Genomic DNA, 21,244 nt, shown 5'->3' on the forward strand with positions numbered 1-21,244 from the left:
GATAACCCTTAATAGATGGCTATGTTCATAAACGTTTGTATTAAAAAAAAAAAAAAGGAGGGTGGGAGTCCATGACTGGGCAGTCACACCAAGAGAAAGAATGCTTACCAGGAACCCCTACCTGTGCCAAGACCATCACTTTGGAAAGGTGATGTCCTGTCAGGAGGAGATAGACCCAGGAAGAGATGAGAGCTGGAAAGAGGACACCAAATGTGGTAGGAGGGGCCTGCTAATTAGACCAGTAGGTGAAACAGACAAGAAGGGAGGTGAGGCTGGGCTGGATGAATCAAGCCTTCCCATGGGGTGGGGACATCCTGTCTAAAACACTAGCCTTGTTTAAATCCCTTATAAAAGGTTTCCATCCCACTCACCTGGTACTCCACAGACCGCATAACAGCCACTTGCTTCATCCTGCCTGTGCATTAGGTAAGTCCCCTCCTGAGGAACCTCTCTTGCTCACAGTGTCTTGGTGATCCAAGCTGATAAAAGCCCTACCAGATAGGGTCTTGTAGGGCTATCAGTGGTGGCTGTGGGCAGAAAGCGTCTGCTCTGATGGGCCTTGGGCAAACCAGGTGTTCTTCCAAAGCAGCTACACTCTCTCCTCCTCCCCTGCGGCTGCTCTGGCAGCAGCTCCTCTCACTGAGAGGCTGTGTTGGCAATAGCGACAGAGCCACCCACGTACCTTCCTAGAGCAGCTAAGTTGTCTGGTTTTTAAGGTTCCGGAAGCCTCATTGCAGTGCTCAGAGTCTGTGCCACCAAGCAACTTCTGCCAAACCCAACAATGGGGTTGAGCCTTCTCGTGGAGGGAGAGGCTTACATGGCAGCTCTCCCCCACCCCAGAGCCATATGTAGGCAAGATGAGTTCGTGAATTTTTTTTTTGAGACTTCATTTTGAATATTATTTATTTATTTATTTGGCTGCACCAGGTCTTAGTTGCAGCAGGCAAACTTAGTTGCAACAAGTGGGATCTAGTTTTCTGACCAGGGATTGAACCTGGGACTGCAGCAATGGGAACATGGACTCTTAACCACTGGACCACCAGGAAAGTCATGAGTCTGCACATTTATTTTAAGGGATTTGAAATGTAACTAACAGGTTATCTTATTATTATCTGTACAGTTTAAAGGTCAGTGGCCCCCGTCTTCCACAAGGATTTTTTTTTTTTCTTTTAAAGATCTTTTCACTTCTCTGTTGAGGTGCAATAGTGTGAGTTATGACCTACACAAGGAGCAAGGTCTTGTTGAAAGACCTTGAAAGCAAGGTCTGCTGTGATTTTTGGCTACTAGATGGTAGCAAGGACACCCCTTGAAGAGCTCCCCTAGGGTCTGTAACTTTCCACATAATCTGCTTCCTCCAGCACTGAGTCCCCACCCACTTCCCTCCTTTACTCACTTAGCTCTCGAATCATGCCTTTCTCTCCCCCACGGCCTTCTCCTTCCCTTCTCCATGGTACTCTCTCCCCTGGTTTTCCAGCTTCTGTAGCTTTCCATTCCTCACAATCCCCGCTTGCATCTGAAGCTCACCATGTGTGATGGTCATCTCTTTTGGGCTCTACAAAGCTATGATCAATGCATCTCCAGGTTTCTTTGCCTCTTGCCCATCCACCAAATCCAGAAACCAGGGAAACTCTCCCTTCAGTTCCTCACAGGCCACCAGGGCTGTGGAGGAACCACACAGCTATGGGCAGCTGACTTCCTCCAAGGTCCCAGCGCTGAGGACAGAGGTCACATTCAGAGAAACATGGACTCTCAGAACTGGAAGGCCTCCCACCCAGGAAGGCGCCAGCTCCACAGTATTCCTGGCAGCTGGCAGCCTGGCTTCTCCGTGAACACATTCTGAAAAGGAAGCCAGAAAGGGCAGAGTTGAGCCCTGGTTGGCCCCCATCAGGGGCAGGAGTTGACCCACATACGTACTTACTGCCTGTGGGTGTTCCCAGCAGGACCCTAATACCTGTGATAGCAATGGCACTGCCCTGTCCATGGGGTACAGTCTAGAAGGCTCACTGCATTTGGCTTCTAGGATTTCTTGGTTCCTTACAAGCTGTGTGGCCTTGGGCAAATGACCTAACTTCTCTGAGCTAACTTCACCTACAGGTGAAGAAAAAAAAGTGAAGATAATCAGGATTACAGGAGATGATGCCTCTGAAAGTGCCTGGTGAGCAGAAGAGTGTACATAGATGTGCACAAATTATATGTGGGTATAATAACCTGCTAATGATATTTAATAGCTAGCACTTAGTCTTGCCAGCTTCTGCCAAGTGTTTTACATGAAAAATCTCTTTGCATCTTCACAATAATGGTATAAAATAAATACTAGTACTGCCTTCATTTCACAGTGAGTAAACTGAGGCACAGAAAGGCAAAGCATCCCGGCCCACTTACCAGACAGGGAGGCAGTGGGGCCGCATCTAGACCCTGCCTGCAACTACACCTGCTCCTCCTTCCCATCGGTAAAATGCGTTAGGTAGGCAATGCCAAGGAAGACACAGCAGAGGGGCCCAAAGCAGGGCTGAATAGGCAAAGAAAGGACTTAGAAGCAGGAGTGCTTTCTAGGAACAGCTAGGTTGATTATGGAGCCCCCAAGCGGGGGCTTTTCCTCTTTCCTCAGCAGGACTCGAAGATGCCGCAGTTACTGCGAAACATTAATGGGATCATTGAAGCCTTCAGGCGCTATGCCAGGATGGAGGGCGATTGCGCAGTGCTGGAAAGAGGGGAGCTGAAAAGGCTCCTGGAGAAAGAGTTCGCTGACGTCATCGTGGTACGAGACCCACGGGTCAAGGGTGCGGGGAGCAGGAGGGAAGACAGAATGACCATATTTGCCTTGGGATTCTAAGCCTGCAGCCGCTACACCCAGGCCCGCCAGTCCTAACGGAGGCTGTGCCGCAGAGAAAGAGCAGGAGAGGGAGCAGGGATGGTCACGGGCCTGGTCCTTAAAGAAAATGCCTTGACTTCAATTAATTCTAATTTGGAGACAGAGTAAGAGGACACTAAAGGGACAGCTCAGAGAGGAACGGAGCCTTTGACTATTCTAGAAATGGCAATCGTTACTTTCTGTTGCTTCTTAAATCTGATATGGCGGCCACTTCTACATCTACCGGAAGTGTGATCAACAGTAACGAGCATTCACGAGAAGCACGGCTTTGTGCTTGGCTGGAAGCAGTTGCTCCAAGATATTAGCTGAGAGGTCGCATCAGAAGTGAGGTGTAGCAGCTGGGGGAGACTCTGGGAGCCCCTCCCTACAAGACAGCCCCAGGGCCCTGATGCACTTCCCTGTCTCTCCCTGCCTTTGGTGTGCAGCTAAAGAAACCAGGATGGTGAAAGTCCTGGGGGAAGGAAGGTGTGTGCTGTTTCTGCACACTGAAGGCAACCCACCAGATGCCCCTACTTGGCAAAACACCTGACCCCTTCAGTGAGGACCTCACAGAATTCCCACAGGGCCATCTTCCTGCTGAGCTTTTGGTGTCAGGCTCGCTGGAGGAAAAAACCACCTCCATGCCAGGGTCCAGGGGCTGAGGACAGCCTGAAGAGTCACTACAAGCTCAGTCATTTAGTCATTCTTCATGAAATGTTTATCCAGTTCTCCTGTAGACCAGAAACTGGGTCCAACACAGAGGATACAAAACAAAGCATGCTTCCTGCCGTTGAGGGAGAGAGGCTGGACTAAATGAGAGTGATTTTGTGTTAGTGCTTTTGTGGTAGCAGTGTGTGTGTGTGTGTGTGTGTGCAGTGTCGGGGTGCCAAGTAGTTAGGCCCCCAGGCCCAGGGGTGGGATGCCTGGAAACTTAGCTGACTGGCCTGACCTCGTCCTCCTCAGAGGAGGGGTACTGATGTAGCCTCATCTTCCCCACAGAAACCCCATGATCCGGCCACTGTGGATGAAGTCCTGCGCCTGCTGGATGAAGATGACACAGGGACAGTGGAATTCAAGGAATTCTTGGTCTTGGTGTTCAAAGTCGCCCAGGCCTGTTTCGAGACACTGAGTGAGGGTCTTGAGGGAGCGTGTGGATCTCAGGAGTCTGGCCATGATACCCCTGCAGCCACCCAAAAGCCAGGGGAAGGACAGAGAAGCAGCCCTGCAGTGGGAAGCCCTGGGAACAGACAAGGCCCTGCAGGGAGCAGCGACGCACAGAGTGAGCAGGCTTCTGGGGGGCCAGGAGGGCCTGGGCCACAGACCCAGGGTGAGGACATCAGCTCTGCTCAGGTCAGTCACCAGGACAGGCAATTGGAGTCCCAGGGACAGGAGGGAGTGAGCCAGTCTACACAAGCAAGGGGTCACGTGGAGCAGGCCCAGAGAATGCGAGAAGACAAGAGTCCTCAGACCAGAGAGAGGGGGACAGAGAGACAGCCGCAGGCCAGGGAACAGGACAGAGCCCACCAGACAAGTGAGGCTGGCACTGGAACCATAACTCAGACCCACACAAGTACCACTCAGACGGTGGAACAAAATAAGAGCCATCACACAGGAAGCGCCAGCACCCAGCCACGGGAGTCCACCAGAGGGACTGAGACCCACGGTCAAGATGGGAGGCAGACTAGCCAAGTGGTGACAGGAGGACACACTCAGGCAGAGACAAGGTCACAAACCCAGACGGTGGAACAAAACAGGAGCAATCAGACTGGAAGTGTCAGCACACAACCACGGGAGTCCACCTATGGCCAGATCAGAGGAACTGAAGCCCACAGTCAAGACAGGAACCAGACAAGCCAAGTGGCAACAGGAGGAAACATTCAGACACAGACAAGGTCACAAACCCAGACACACACTCATACCGCGGAGCAGGACAGGAGCCATCAGACAGGAAGTGTCAGCACCCAGCCACGGGAGTCCACCAGAGGGACTGAGACCCACGGTCAAGATGGGAGGCAGACAAGCCAAGTGGTGACGGGAGGACACACTCAGACACAGACAAGGTCACAAACCCAGACGGTGGAACAAAACAGGAGCAATCAGACTGGAAGTGCCAGCACCCAGCCACGGGAGTCCACCAGAGGGACTGAGACCCACGGTCAAGATGGGAGGCAGACAGGCCAAGTGGTGACAGGAGGACACACTCAGGCAGAGACAAGGTCACAAACCCAGACACACACTCATACCACGGAGCAGGACAGGAGCCATCAGACAGGAAGTGTCAGCACCCAGCCACGGGAGTCCACCAGAGGGACTGAGACCCACGGTCAAGATGGGAGGCAGACAAGCCAAGTGGTGACAGGAGGACACACTCAGGCAGAGACAAGGTCACAAACCCAGACACACACTCATACCGCGGAGCAGGACAGGAGCCATCAGACAGGAAGTGTCAGCACCCAGCCACGGGAGTCTACCTGCAGCCAAGCCAGAGGGACTGAGACCCACAGTCAAGACGGGTATCAGACGAGACAGGTTGTGACAGGAGGACACATTCAGACACAGCCGGGGTCACAAACCCAGACACACACTCAGACCAGGGAGCTTGACAGGAGCCATCAGAGAGGAAACACTAGCATCCAGTCACAGGAGTCCATCAGAGGCACTGAGATCCACAGTCAGGACGGGTATCAGTCGAGACAGGCTGTAACAGGAGGACACATTCACACACAGGGAGGTGCCCCCCAGGCCGTGGAACAGGACAGGGGCCAGATTACAAGCCACACCGGGGCAGGAGAACAGGGCCAGACCCAGAGGCAGTCAGGCAGTAGTCAAAGACAGACACAGGTGAGCAACAGCGAGGCAGGAGAGACAGTGCTGGGAGGGCAGGCCCAGACTGGGGCGAGCACTGTGACGGGCCGACGGGACACGAGCGGTGCCCACCCACCGTGCAGTGTGACAGGAGGTCAGGGAGAAAGAGATCCCACCGCGGTTCAGCAGGAGTGGGTTGATGACCACACGAGGGAGACAGTGATCCGAAGGCAGGACCAGGGCAGTCTGCACACTAGTGTCCCTTCAGCACCAGGCCGGGAGGCAGCCCAGCTAGAAGGGAAGCGAGGACTCACAGCGAGGGGACTGTATTCCTACTTCAAAAGCAGCAAGCCGTGAGGGCCCCGGCCCCGGACTCCGGGGCCCAGCGCAGAGAAGAGCAGACAGCAGTTGGCTTGCTGGCCCTGGCCAGTCCGGTTAGCAAGTCCCTTAATGTTAGCTCTTCATCGCGGTACTTCGCTCTTAGTTCTTTCTCAGTGAGGCCATTTCTGCAAGGTGATTGCTATCCTAAAATTTTCTCTCTTACCTGCTTTGCTGAGCAGACGCTCTCAGGGGCAAGAAGACATGGAACAACTCATCCCTTTGTGCCACGTTTTCCTTAGCTTGTGGGGGGTTTCAGTTACTTTTATAGATTCTGTTGTCTGCCCATTGCCTCATCTATCCTAATGAATCAATAAAAGCTTCCTAAGCAACTGGGCTTCATGTTTCATTCAATTACTATTAACATGATGAACTAAAGACTACAGGGCTTTTATGACAGGACTTTGGTGATGAACTGGATGTGGTCCCTACCCTTGTAGAACATCTGGTTGAGAAAACACTATGCAAGATTCCACAAGTTATGCAGCCACTGTGGGAAAGAGTATGGAGATTCCTTAAAAACACTAAAAGTAGATTTACCGTATGATCCAGCAATTCCACTCCTGAGCATATATCTAGGAAAAGACAAAAGCTCTAATTCGAAAAGATACAGGTACTACAGTGTTCACAGCAGCACTATGTATAACAGCCAAGTCACGGAAGCGGTGCAAATGTCCATCAACAGATGAATGGATAAAGAAGATATGTGTTACATATATACACAATGGAATACTACTTAGTCATAAAAAGGAGTGAAATAATGCCATTTGCAACAACATGAATGGACCTAGAGATTATCATACTAAGTGAGGTAAGTCAGATAAAGAAACATATTATATGATATCATTTATATGTAAAATCTAAAAAATAGTACAAGTGAACTTATTTACAAGACAGAAACAGACTCCCAGACATAGAAAACAAGCTTACAGTTATCAAAGGGGAAGGGAGAAGGGATTAACAGATGCATAATACCACAAATAAAATAGATTTAAGTAACAAGGTCTTACTGTATAGCACAGAGAACTGTATTCAATATCTTCTAATAAACTATAATAGAAAATCATTCAAAAAAGACAATATATACATTTACATATATGTATAACCAAATCACTTTGTCAAACACCTGAAACTAACACAATATCGTAAGTCAACTATACCTCTAAAAAAAGAGATTTCAAGGGTTGTCAGAGTCAAAGAGAAGAGATACCATACTTTTATATTTGGCAGAAATGGATCAGGAAAGTTGCAGTCAGAAGAGGTTTCTTTTGGTAAATGCTTTTAAAGGACAAGCAGGACTTAGGTAGGCAAAGGTAATCTCAGTCTCTAAGGCAATCTCACAATCTCTAATTCTACAGTGCAAAGTCTCTGTTTACCTTGTAAGGTCACAAAGGAAGGCTGACCTAAGGGTATCAATAAGTGAAAGAAGGCTTCCAGGGACTGTGTAAAGAAAGGAAAAGGCATGTGTTCCCAGGAACTGAGCCAAGAGCCTGGGCTCCCCTTTGCCACTCTCTCACCCATGTCAGCTCTGATCATTCATGATGTCTCACTCATTGGATATGAACAGGTTATGAGTAGAACCTCTCCATTCTGGTTTATTGTGAGAATCACCTCGGAAGTAGGTTTTAAAATACAGATTTATAAACCTAACCCTAGAGATGCTGAATCCCAAAGTTTGGAGCAGAGCCTACACACAGTGTTTAGGAACTTCTTAAGGGAAATTTGACTTCTGATAGAATGGCAGACTAGATACTCTGAAGGACCTCCCATAAGAAAGCAAGTAGATCCTATATAAAGCACATTTTTTCCATTACATTATTGGTTTACAGGAAAAAACGGAAATCTCCCAGGAGCAAACAAAATGTGTTAGGCTGAATAATAATCTCCCAAAATGTCCATATCCTGATCCAAGGAATATGTGAATATATTATGTTATATAGCAAATGGAACTTAGTAGATGTGATTAAATTAAGAGTCTTGAGATGAGGATGTTGTTCTGGATTATCCAGGTGGGCCCCGTGTGATCACAAAGGTCCTCATAAAGGTGAGGCAAGAGGACCAAAGTCAGTAAAAGGATTGGAGTTGTAGTGATGTGTCATAAGCCAAGGAATTCAGGTGACTTCTAGAAGCTAGAAAATGTAAGGAAATAGAACTCCCCTAAAGCCTCTAGTTCCCTTTCCAGCACTTTGATTTTAGACTTTTGATTTCCAAGGATGCAAGGGAATCATTTTTTTAATTGTTTTAAGCCATTAGGTTTCTGGTAATTTGTTACACAGCAATAGAAAACTAATACCCAAAACAAAAACTCAGAACTAGAGCCAGAAGAGTAAGGAGGAAGCATGTGTAAAAGGTAAGGTTGTCCTTCTCAGGACAAAGTGATTTTGTATCTGTCCCTACTATAAAGCATCCCTACTATAAAGATGGTAAAGCGTCTTGCTTACAATGCAGGAGACCTGGGTTCAATCCCTGGGTCAGGAAGATACCCTGGGGAAGAAAATGGCAACCCACTCCAGTACTCTTGCCTGGAAAATTGCATGGCTGGAGGAGCCTGGTAGGCTATAGTCCATGGGGTCGCAAAGAGTCGGACACGAGTCAGTGCACTTTCTTTTCTTTCCTACTATAAAGAAAGCTGAGCACAGAAGAACTGATGCTTTTGAACTGTGGTGTTGGAGAAGACTCTTGAGAGTCCCTTGGACTACAAGGAGATCCAACCAGTCCATCCTAAAAGAGATCAGTCCTGGGTGTTCATTGGAAGGACTGATGCTGAGGCTGAAACGTCAATACTTTGGCCACCTGATGCAAAGAGCTGACTCATTTGAAAAGACCCTAGTGCTGGGAAAGATAGAGGGCAGGAGGAGAAGGGGACTACAGAGGATGAGATGATTGGATGGCATCACCGACTCGATGGACATGAGTTTGGGTAAACTCCGGCAGTTGGCATTGGACAGGGAGGCCTGGCGTGCTGCAGTTCACGGGATTGTAAAGAGTCAGACACAACTGAGCGACTGAACTGACTGAACTACTAACCTTTAGGTATAAAGGCCAAAGACAAATAGCAAAGGACTTGCAAGGAAACATGGAATAGTATTCTCACAATCCTTTCATGGGGACTGTATTAGAGAATGAGCTTCCAAAACAAACAAACAAGACAGAGAATCATAAAAGTGTTTGCCATAGAATATGATACAAGGCATTTCAACATATTTAACTGTAGACTAAGACTAAAAAGGTAGGAAAAGCTGACAGAATAACATTTGACATTATATACTCTAAATATAAATATAATACAACTAACAAAAACAGAGGAAGGAGAATATGTATGAAAAATCAGTCAGTTCAGTCACTGGCAATGATGCCATCCAACCATCTCATCCTCTGTCATCCCCTTCTCCTCCTGTCTTTAATCTTTCCCATCATTGGGGTCTTTTCTAAGGAGTCAGCTTTTCACATTAGGTGGCCAAAGGACTGGAACTTCAGCTTCAGCATCAGTCCTCCCAATGAATATTCAGGACTGATTTCCTTTAGGATTGACTAGCTTGATCTTCTTGCAGTCCAAGGGACTCTCAAGAGTCTTCTCCAACACCACAGTTCAAAAGCATCAATTCTTCTGTGCTCAGCTTTCTTTATAGTCCAACTCTCAAATCCATACATGACTACTGGAAAAACCATAACCTTGACTAGACGGACTTTGTTAGCAAAGTAATGTCTCTGCTTTTTAATATGCTGTCTAGGTTTGTCATAGCTTTTCTTCCAAGGAGCAAGCACCTTTTAATTTCATGGCTGAAGTCACCACTGCAGTGATTCTGGCCAAGATAATAAAGTCTGTCACTGCTTTCTTTGTTCCCCATCTATCTGCCATGAAGTGATGGAACCTGATGCCATGATCTTAGTTTTTGTACTAATAGAAACACAAATTAAAACTACATCTAGATACCACTTCTCCACATCAGTTTGGCAAAACTCTAAAAGACAATAGACTTGAGAAGACTTTCTGAGAATAGACTTTGCTGATGAAGGTGTAAAGAATAGGTACCCCCATATTTTCCTGATGAGAGTGAGAAATGATACAGCCTCATTGGAGAGAATTTGACAAAATTCATCATTATTATATCTGCCTGTTTTGTTCTTGCTGTTTCTCTGAAACAGATATTGACAGATAGTAGCATTCAATAATTATCTGTTTAAAAAATAATACATTAACGTTTGTATAATCTCTGTGCAGACTTGTGAATATGGAAAGGCAACTATAATCAAGCTCTTATCGAATAAGAAAATGGAGTTTCTTTAGTGCTGTCAAAGTCACAGTTAGAAATTAGAAAATGGCAGCAGTAAAACTAAACTCAGACTTTTGGGTATAAACTCAGTGACTGATGATACCTCACAGAGAAAAAAGGGCTTGGGAGTGTGTGAGGACCTACCCAAAGGGGTTGGGAGGGTGTCACAGAGAGTGGCCCTTCCAGTCCCACCTCCAGCTCCAAAAGGAAATTCTGGCCATGAAAGCATGGAGCCCACTGACACCTTGGGATAGATGCCACCCTCAGGATCTCTGTTCTCAGGGAGCTTCCAGGAGGAGGAAGGGAGTTGCCCTAGAACAGTCCAGGGAAATTTGAAAGTATAAGTGGTTCTGAAAGAGAAGTTAAGCAACCATGAGTCATGGAGGGGTGAAACTGGCAGCCTGTCCCTTGCTGGATGGATCTGGAAGCTACTGTGAAAGTCCCCCTTCCTCCATGTTTTAGGTATAAATGAATATAGATTTCTTATAAATGTTAAACATTGGAATGGATCAAATCAGAGACGTAGTCATGGTGAACCTTAAAAAGAAATAATTGAATCCAAGTCAACAGAATCTGACTCAACTTTAATTTAAGGCATTCACCTTTCAGAAGTGGGGGGGCGGTTATTCAGCCAAATACAGAAAAGGGGAGTCATGGGGTCAATGAGGCAGGATCCATATAAGCAGTCTGTCTGTGTCTAGGCAAGAAGACCACCTCCCAGTGGCAAGGTCTATGTATCCGTGGAAATCCATCAGGTGAATCGCTGATTGGATGCCATTAGCCTCCACATCAGGAAATGAACTCTCCTTCTCTGCTTCTGTGACCATTCATGATATGGGTCCATGTGGGCGAAAGCACTGCCCAGGGATATGAATGACTAGTGTTCTTTCAACAGAGTTCATGAACTCAACATTCATGTTTCTTGTTGTAAATCAATGAACTGAAATCATGAAGGTCAGTCCTACGCTCTGGGCTTGGCAGCTGTGAGTCTGCCACGCCAGCAGGCTCTCCTCTCAGAGTCATAACCTGGAAGCCTGTGTATGTGCCCTAGCCCTTTGAACCAGGGCATTTGCTAAGGGATGTCATACAATATTTCTCCTCCTCTGTCTTGACTTACTTCACTCAGCATGACAGTCTCTAGGTCCATGCCTGTTATGGCAAATGGCATTATTTCATTCTCTTTAATGGCTGAGTAATGTTCCATTAATATATATGTAAGCACATTTTTAAAATTTTGGAGCTGACTTACACATTATATATAGAATGCTGTGCTGTGGTCAGTCATGTCAGACACTTTATGACCCCATGGACTATAGCCCACCAGGAATGTCCATGGAATTTTCCAGGCAAGAATACTGTAGTGGGTTGCTGTTTCCTTCTCCAGGGAATCATCCTGAACCAGAGATCAAACCCATATCTCTTGTGTCTCCTGAAGTGGCAGATGACTCTTTACCTATCGAGCCACTTGGGAAGCCCCCATATATAGAATAGCATCTATTTATTTTTTACTCAAACATCTTGTTGGCCTTTGCAAAGCTCATAAGCCCCAGATATATGGTTTGTAGCATGAAAAGTGGCCCTATCCTTGGGAATACTCGGGGCTGAAGCCCCACTGCAAAAGCCCCACAAACTTTTCCCACCAGGTAGGTACCTTTGGTTCACTAAGAGTAGGTGTACCTCACTGCTGCCCCCTGGTGGTAGTGAGGAAGGATGCCTATAAAGGAACTGCTGCAACAAATTGGCTTATGCTGGAATGGAACACCGGATCAGAAACCAGGACAGGCTCAGTACTGTGGCACCAGGCACAGCAGCCTCTGGAGGAAGTGACCCTGAAATCTCAGCAGTGACTCACACCAGGCTGCTCTGAGCTGCAGAACTGACAGTGGGCATATTTGTTTTTGTTTATGTGTTTGCTTTTTGGGAGGTGTCCTTCACAGAGCTGCTCCCACTGACAAATGGGCTCCTCGCACCTGGTTTGGGGCAAGTCCTGCTTCATCTGTGGAGCTAGACCTCTTGCCAGGCCTGTGGCTCCACTGGGCAGGGATGGCCTTATGGGGACCTGATTATCTCACGTGAGAAAGTACACGCCTGGAGCAGTCCATGCAGACAGGCAGTGAGGTATACACCCCTTGTCTCTCCTGCCTCAAAGCAGAAGACAGCAATCTATGCACTTCTCCCAGGGCCCTTCAGACCATGGCTGTGGCTCACCCTTGTCTTAGCCACTCACAGGACCTCTCCAGAGTCATCTCCCAGGGCTGATGTAGGCCCCTCGACTCTGTGTGGAGTGTCCTCAGTGCTCCCCAGTTATATGTGAACTACAGGCAATAAACAGTGATTCCGTTCTACCCATTTGCAAAAGGTAGGCAAGGTTTGGGATGGAGTGGGAACAATCCTATCCTTATGTATTTCCATTTAACAAAGAGAAAAAGCTAAGGGGAAAAAGCCAAATGGTTTTGCGTCTATTGTTGCCTGAGTGGTGAGAAACTTTGAAATCCACAAGGCCAGTGATTGGGGAGGGTCTGAGGAGCAGGACTGGGGCCTGTTGAAACAGACAGAGCTAACCTCTCAAGGCAGTACGGCCTCCTACCCACCAAGGCTGAGAGGGGCTCCTGAGCCTTCCTCTTACAGCACTGAAAGGATCTCTAGGGGAAGAGACGCCCCATTTCCAGCTACCAGAGCAGCTGGGGCAGTTTTGAGGCCCACGGCTCTGGGTGAAATGTGGAAGAATAATTGTTCTAGTTTATCTAGGGATTCTCTAAAAAACAAATGACATCGCCAGAGAGAAAATGAAGTCAACTCTAATAGGAATGCTTGTTGGGTTCCTGGGAACCAACATAGTAATGCATGCCATTGGAAGCCTCTACTCTCTCGGAAAAAATAAAATGTAAAACCTCTTATGGTAATGAGATAACCTGTTGCTGTTCCAGACCCAGGGTTTTCCTTGGGCTTTGGGTCATCCTGTCCTGAGCAGGTGGGAACTCGGTGCATGTGTTTAAATATCTTAAATGCTGTTGTCTAGTTGCTAGGTCATATCTGACTCTTTGCAACCCCATGGACTATAGCCCACCAGTCTCCTCTGTCCATGGGAGTTCCCAGACAAGAATACTGTAGTGGGCTGTCATTTCCTTCTCCAAGGAAATATCTTAAATAAAGAAAAACAAAAAAATTCTGGGGGGGTGGCAGGGGGGCATGCAGCTTCTGGGATCTTAGTTCCCCAATCAGGGATTGAACCCAGACCCTTGGCAGTGAGGGTTGTGTAATCCTAACCGCTGGATTGCCAGGGAATTCCCAAAATCCTTTTTTAAACTGAGAAAATTTTATGTTTATCATAGAGAAATCATAAAATAAGCAAGCAAAGAGATGAATACAAAAAAACACCAACAATAAATCCCTTCCACACCCTCCTCTTTATGCAAATTGCCATATAAATATCTATATGAAAATGTACATCTATTATTATATGTGCAGATGACTATGTAAATTATATTTGTAAGTTATGCATCTCTATGTAAAACATATAAAATGATAATCTTCTGTAAATTATATGTATATGCATATATACATTATACAAAGATAAATGATTGCAGAATAGCTTCTAGCTATTTATAAAGCAAGGGATGTTTGAAGAAGGAGGAGAAGATACAAATGGTCCTAATCAGCTTGACCTTGAACCAATATAGAGGCTTCACACAGGTTGGACTTTCTTCCCTATAAGGATAATTACGGCTTTTAGCAGCTGCTCTCGACCGTGTCACAACTGTGAAGATTTCCATATCAGAGAAAATCTGAGGATCAGGGCAGAATGTCAGAGAATTATTCTAAACGTACCCATGTAACAGCAGCCCTCCTCCCTTCTCTCTCAAACCCCCGTCTGTTCACCAGGTAAAATTGGTTTTTCACTGCCATCTCTCTCCCTGTCAGGATTACTAGGCTATGACCTAAGAAGAGGGTAGGGAGTGGATCTCTAACTGGCTTATTTTTTCACAAGATTCAGGAAGCAGTACGGAGGGTGTGTGTGACTGAGGAAACCAGAGTCACCTATCAGGGCCCCAACTTTTCCATCTGAATTTGAGAGGTATATTTAACAAACTAGAACAAGCTGGGCCACACTGACCAGAAAAAGCAGTCCCTTGTTTCATGAGACATTTCATCACCTATCCTCATGTACTCATCATTTGGGTTTGACTTTTTTCTTCCAAGGGAAAGTTACCATCCACAGAGGAAAATTCCCATATACAGGCTGAAATCTACCTTATTTTATAATTTGCTGGTGTTCAGTTGCTGAGTTGTGTCCAACTCTTTGGCACCCCATGGACTGCAGTCTTTTAATCCTAATCTCAAATATAAATAATCACAAATAATAAAAATGCAAGGCTATGCTGCATGCTTATTTGTATATTACTATGAATTTACTAAATACCAACTTTATTCATTATGTGACATGCCAGGCTGAATGAAGCTCAAGCCGGAATCAAGCTTGCTGGGAGAAATATCAATAACCTCAGATATGCAGATGACCTCACCCTTATGGCAGAAAATGAAGAGGAACTAAAGAGCCTCTTGATGAAGGTGAAAGAGAAGAGCGAAAAAGCTGGCTTAAAACTCAACATTCAAAAAACTAAGATCATGGCATCTGGTCCTATCACTTCATGACAAATAGATTGGGAAAACAATGGAAACAGTGACAGACTTTATTTTCTTGGGCTCCAAAATCACTGCAGATGGTGACTGCAGCCATGAAATTAAAAGACACTTGCCTCTTGGAAGAAAAGCTATGACTAACCTAGACAGAATATTAAAAAGCAGGTACATCACTCTGCTGACAAAGGTCCATATACTCAAACCTATGGTTTTTCCAGTAGTCATGTACGGATGTGAGAGTTGGATCATAAAGAAAGCTGAGCACCAAAGAATTGATGCTTTTGAACTGTGGTGTTGGAGAAGACTCTTGACAGTCTTTTGGACTACAAGGAGATCAAACCAGTCAGTCCTAAAGGAAATCAACCCTGAATATTCATTGGAAGGACTGATGCTGAAGCTGACGCTCCAGTACCTTGGCAATCTGATGTGAAGAGCTGACTCGTGAGAAAAGACCCTGATGCTGGGAAAGACTGAAGGCAGGAGGAGAAGGGGACAACAGAGGATCAGACGATTGGATGGCATCACCGACTCAATGGACTATCACTTCTGAGCAAATTCTGGTGGATAATGAAGCACTGGCACCTGGCGTGCTCCAGTCCACGGGGGTCGCAAAGAGCAACTGAACAACAACAACAACAATTTTATGCTTGGCATTTTATAAAAGGAACCAGACCTAGTCTCTTTGTCAAGGAACGTAAATGAAATTAATAGATACAATGGAAAGTGTATTGAAACAACCAAAGAATCTTAGCTCAGAGAGCAAATGCCCATGCTGTCTGCCTATAGGCCCCCCTAAACTAATCTTAGCTTTGGTATGATTCCAGTTGGCTCCATTACAACCACTGTCAATCTTGAAAATGGTTATCTGCACTTATTCTCCAGTGCAGACAAAGATGTTTTGTAACTCTACTCACAATAACTGCAATACCCACCCCACCAAAAACACTCTGTCATTTCATCAAGGATTTTTTCCACCACCTACCACTCACAACAAACACATAGTAATCCTGATACAACAGAGGACTAAAATCCACTTCAGTTTTCCATGATACACTAGCCAGGAACTCACTGCTCTAATTATAGCATCTATTTTATGATAAGATCAGTGACCATATGTATTGTTGAAGTGTTTGCTTTATGAAAGGGTGTTGGAAAACTTAATTACACCCACAAATAATGAAAGATTAAGTCACACCTTAACATAACATAGGGTATTATTTATCTCCACTTAAGCAACAATGCTTAAGAAATCTGAGGTTAACCACAGATTTATGACTTTCTACCTATAACCTGATCTTTCTCACTTAGCTGGTTTTGGCCATCTGCCTCCCCCTTTGAGTTTTGCCATCAGGATAAGCTACTGATTACTCTGCTTCGCACACCTCCATAAGTACCTCATCTAGGAAGACGTGGGGTCTGTAGGTGGCTCTGCTGTGTTTTGTGAGATCTGTTGAATCATTCAGATTACTCAGTTCCACAGCATGCCACAAGTGCTAAATCCACACACTTTTGCAGGGGAGTTTGATTATCCACCACATGAAGGCAACTTTCATCCTCTTACACAGAATTACAGCCCATACCTCTCCCTGGATCTAGGAACTAACAACAAAATTTGTCTGTATCAAGCTTTTTCATTTTGACCTTGCATACATCTTCTTTGCCCAATATCGTAGGGTTCTGGTCTTCTCCTGAGAGCATCGTAGTGAAGAAAGAGATCAGTGCCAGTCCTGGGGGTCAGAGTATTTGTGTTAGCTGAATTGGTTCTGCCACCTACCATCTATATAACTTTATAACCAAGGCTCTTTCTGAGCTTAAATTTCCTGACTGGAAAATGAAGGTCATCATATGTTTGTTGTCGTTCTTGTTCAGTTGCTAAGTCGTGTATGACTCTTTGCAACCCCATGGACTGCAGCATGCCAAGTTTCCCTGTCCTTCACTATCTCTCTGAGCTTGCTCAAACTCATGTCCATTGAGTCAGTGATACTATCTAACCGTCTCATCCTCTGCCACCCACTTCTTCTTTTGCCCTCAATCTTCCCCAGTACTAGGGTCTTTTCCAGTGAGTCAGCTCTTCTCATCAGGTAGCCAAAGTTTTGGAGCTTCAGCTTCAGCAGCAGTCCTTCCAATGAATATTCAGGGTTGATTTCCTTTCGGATTGACTGGTGTGATCTTGCAGTCCAAGGGACTCTCAAGAGTCTTCTCCAGCACCACAGTTCGAAAGCATCAGTTCTTTGGCTCTCAGCCTTCTTTATGGTCCAGCTCTCACATTCATACGTGACTACTGGAAACACCATAGCTTATAACTTATAGAGCTGTTGGCAGAGTAATACCATATGTAAAGCAGGTACAGATGCTTGACAAACATCAGTGCCCTGTGCTCCCCCCTCGCCCATCTGCACTTAGCCCTACCGCCTCACCAATCTTCCTCTTTCTTTTTCATACAAGAAACTGCCAGTTTCTCTTCTTCTCCTCTAATAATAGTAATTATAATAATACTTCCAAAGTCTTCTTTCTAATCTGTATACCCACAACCTTGGCCTGATAAGGTTCTTAAGAAGCTAGGACCAGAAATGTGTTGTTGGTGGTGAGTCAGGTTGCAAAAAGAATGAATTATTTTTAATAAATGTTAGAGTAAGGTGGGTAAAACATCACTGAAGTGTACAAAATTGGAGAAAATTTTATGAGAAAAATGTATAAATATACATCAAAAGCTTTAAAAATGTTATCTTTTGACAATGCTCTTCCCTCTAAGAGTTTATCATGTTAAGGAAATAATCAGATATATTCAAATATTTGTGTATAGGATGTTTGTTATAGTATTGTACTAGTGAAAAATTAGAAATAATAAAAAATATCTAAGAATAGGATGCCAAGATAGTAAATACTAGGTAGTCATTAAAACCTAGGTTTTAAAGGAGTTTATAATGACATTGGAAAATGCTCACAATTTGATATAAAATTGTGAGTATATTATCAATTTTTAAAGTATATAAAACATAGTATTACTGTGAGAGTGAAAATATTAGTTGCTCAGTCATGTCCAGCTCTTTGCAGCCCTATGGACTGTAGCCCACCAGGCTCCTCTGTCCATGGGATTCTCCAGGCAAGAATACTGGAGTGAGTTGCCATTCCCTTCTCCAGGGGATCTTCCTGACTGAGGGATCGAACCTGGGTCTTCTGCATTGCAGGTAGATTCTTTACCATCTGAGCCACCAGGGAAGCCCAGGTTTACTATATGATCCAGCAATTTCATTTCTGGGTATACACCCAAAAAGAATGAAAGCAGGGACTCAAAACATTTGTAAACTCATGCTCACAGCCACGTTATTCACAATCGTCAGAAGGTGGAATTAGCTCGGGTCTATCAGTGGACAAATGGATACACACAATGCGGTCTGTACACATAGAGTGGAACGTAATAACATTCCATTCAAGCAAACGAATGAAACTCTGACACACGCAACAACACAAAAGAATCTTTAGGGCATCATGGTAGGTGTAAAAGGTCAGTCACAAAAGGACAAATAGTGTATGATTCCACTTACATGAGGTACCTAAAGTAGTCAGAATTCGAGACAGAAAATAAAATGGTGGGTGCCAGGGATAGGGAAAGGGAGTAATTGGGGAGTTAGTGTTCAATGGGTACAGAGTTTCAGTTTGGGAAGGTGAAAAATTTCTGGAGATGGATAGTGGAGATAATTGCATAACAGTGCAAATGTATTTAATGCCATAGAACTGGACACTTACAAATGAACAAAATGGTAAATTGTATTTAACTTACTGTAATAAAAATACATATACATATATATATATATATACACACACACAAGCACATATACTTTTATACAATACCAACACATACAGACATGCATATGTAAATAAAATACTAAACAGCTATAAGCCAAATGTCAGCAGTGAATTCTGAATTGTGAAATTATGAGATTTTTCCTTTCTTCTTTGTGTTTTTCTGCATTTTACAATTTTTCCATCATGAACACATATTACTTTTTTCAGGAAAAAATAATTGTGTTTCTTTAAATCCACTTGAGTTTCCTCAAATAGGCTCTTTGCTTTGGCCAAGGAGGAGGTGGCCCTACAGGTAGATGCATGTGTGTTCCGCCCCAGGAATGTTTCCTCTCAGTCCTGTGCTCTGCATTTAAAAGGTGGCTTCAGGCTTGCAGAGCTCGTAAAGAGTCTTTCACCCACACATGGACACAGCTGGAGAACATTTACAAGGTTCTCTTTGAATCTTGTAGATGAATTTATGGCTGTTCCTTGAGGGATTCCTCCCAGTGGCCCCAGAAGCTATGCTGGGAACTATTCCACCTGACTTACAGCCAAGAGTCGCATCGAGGCTGCCTGTGGCCGCAGCACAGTGCAGTAGGAGAAGGGCCACAGATGAGTCAGCTATGGAGCTCTGCAATGTGCCCATCGGCCAGGCAGACCTCTCTCTGGCTCTTCCTTCCTTCACTGATGAAGAAAGTGAAAAATGTCAGTCACTCAGTTGTATCTGACTCTGTAATCTATGGACTGTATGTAGCCCGCCAGGCTCCTTTGTCCATGGAATTCTCCAGGCAAGAATACTGGAGTGGATTGCCATTCTCTTCTCCAGGGGATCTTCCCGACCCAGGGATGGAACCCAGGTCTCCTGCATTGCAGTCAGATTCTTTACCGTCTGAAACACCAGAGAAGTTCCCTCCTTCATAGCTGAGATGAGGCAAACCAAGACCCCTCCTTCAAAGCAAGCTCAGGATTTGCTTGCCCCAGGACAATTCCCTGATGAAGTCCTCCAGACTCTTAGGGTCACCTAAGCAGTCATGGCTTCATATGCTTCACTATCAAGATGTGGTCAAGATTTGCATGTAAGTTCTTAAGCGATTTTCACCAGTGTTCAGGAGTCCAGGAGTCATGGTCACAAGTCTTCCAGTCCTGCCTGGCCTTCTATCCCTAGCAGGGAAACTCATTCATATGCGATTAAATAGGCCTCAGGCAACTCACAAACAGACCCTGTGTGTGTGCTGAGCACATCAGTTGCCCTATTTAGAAGCCACCATTGGTTCTGGTTTGCCTGTAGAACAAATTCCAAATGAGGACTTTATTCTTATACATAGTCACAAGGCCCTATCTGCTGTGTTTTCTGTCTTCCCTTACAGACTCAGCTTTTGCTTTACCCCTGCTCTGCCCTCTTGGCATCCTTTACTGCATGGCTATATCAAGCTTCCAGAAATTCCCTAACACACCACGCCCTGTTAGGCAGGGGACTTGTTATATACTGGTCCTTCTTCCTCCAGCTGGCGAATGAAATACTCTTCAAGACCCAACATGCACAATAACAGCAAACATTGCCAGTCTTTTACAACATGACTAATAATGTTCTGAGTACCTTGCCTGTAATAATTCATCCTTTTCCTACACTGTCAAATCCCAAACAAATCCCTGCTGCCTCACTCCATTAGTTTTCTGCCTATTTTCTTAGCATAGTTGTTTACCCTCCAGTTGAGTCTATAAACCTGTAGACAGCCTTCCTATGAAATGCTATTTTGCCTAAATGAGCCAGAGCTGATGACTACTGCTTAAACCAGTAATCTTGTCTTATAAGACATTTATCTAGCAAGCCTCCACTGAATGTCACTGAGTTCCAGGCACCTGTGCTGGTGTAGAGGGAATACAAGGCCTCAGTTCTGTTCATGAGGAGCTCACATCTGTACGAATAAAAAAAGAGAGGGAGAGAGAGAGAAACAGTGCAAGGTAATTAAAGGTACAGGTAATTAAAGTATTCACGTGAATACTCATGAAAATATAACTTGGCTCTCCGGGAACTCAGATGGGGAGACCGGGAAGGCTTCATAGAGGAGGTGCCAACCAAAGAGGCAATGCGGCCTCAGTAGAGAGAGTAGGCTCTGAAGCCAGACAACTCAGGCTCACATCCCACTTCTGCCACACCCTGGATATGTAAGCTTGGGCAAGTTGCTTAATGTTTCTGGCCCTCAGTTCTCTCATCCATAAACTAGTGACAATAAGTATATCTACCTAGTAATCACCTAGACTGTGTATTAAAAAGCAGAGACACGACTTTGCCAACAAAGGTCCATGTAGTCAAAGCTATGGGTTTTCCAGTAGTTACGTATGGATGTGAGAGTTGGACCATAAAGAAGGCTGAGCGTCAAAAAATTGATGCTTTGGAATTGTGGTGCTGGAGAAAGTTCTTGAGAGTCCCTTGGACTGCAAGGAGTTCAAACCAGTCCATCCTAAAGGAAACCAATCCTGAATATTCATTGGAATGACTGATACCAAA

General features: G+C 45.1%; 1 protein-coding gene across 4 annotated transcripts; it reads left to right on the plus strand.

The window, feature by feature from the left end:
- The first annotated feature begins 302 nt into the window (after positions 1-302).
- Positions 303-6,366, plus strand: CRNN (cornulin). Of its 4 annotated transcripts, XM_043878846.1 has the most exons (4): positions 319-426; positions 2,585-2,758; positions 3,851-4,575; positions 4,744-6,366. In XM_043878846.1, the coding sequence occupies exons 2-4, from the start codon at positions 2,621-2,623 to the stop codon at positions 6,011-6,013; spliced, it is 2,133 nt and encodes a 710-aa protein (XP_043734781.1). In that variant the 5' UTR covers positions 319-426; positions 2,585-2,620; the 3' UTR covers positions 6,014-6,366. The 4 variants fall into 4 exon arrangements, with proteins under 4 accessions (XP_043734779.1, XP_043734780.1, XP_043734781.1 ...); XM_043878844.1 differs by having other exon boundaries at positions 303-426; positions 2,612-2,758; positions 3,851-6,366; XM_043878845.1 differs by having other exon boundaries at positions 311-426; positions 2,609-2,758; positions 3,851-6,366.
- The last annotated feature ends 14,878 nt before the right edge of the window (positions 6,367-21,244 follow it).

Source organism: Cervus elaphus, chromosome 20 (genome assembly GCF_910594005.1).
Source record: "Cervus elaphus chromosome 20, mCerEla1.1, whole genome shotgun sequence".
Taxonomy (NCBI): domain Eukaryota; kingdom Metazoa; phylum Chordata; class Mammalia; order Artiodactyla; family Cervidae; genus Cervus; species Cervus elaphus.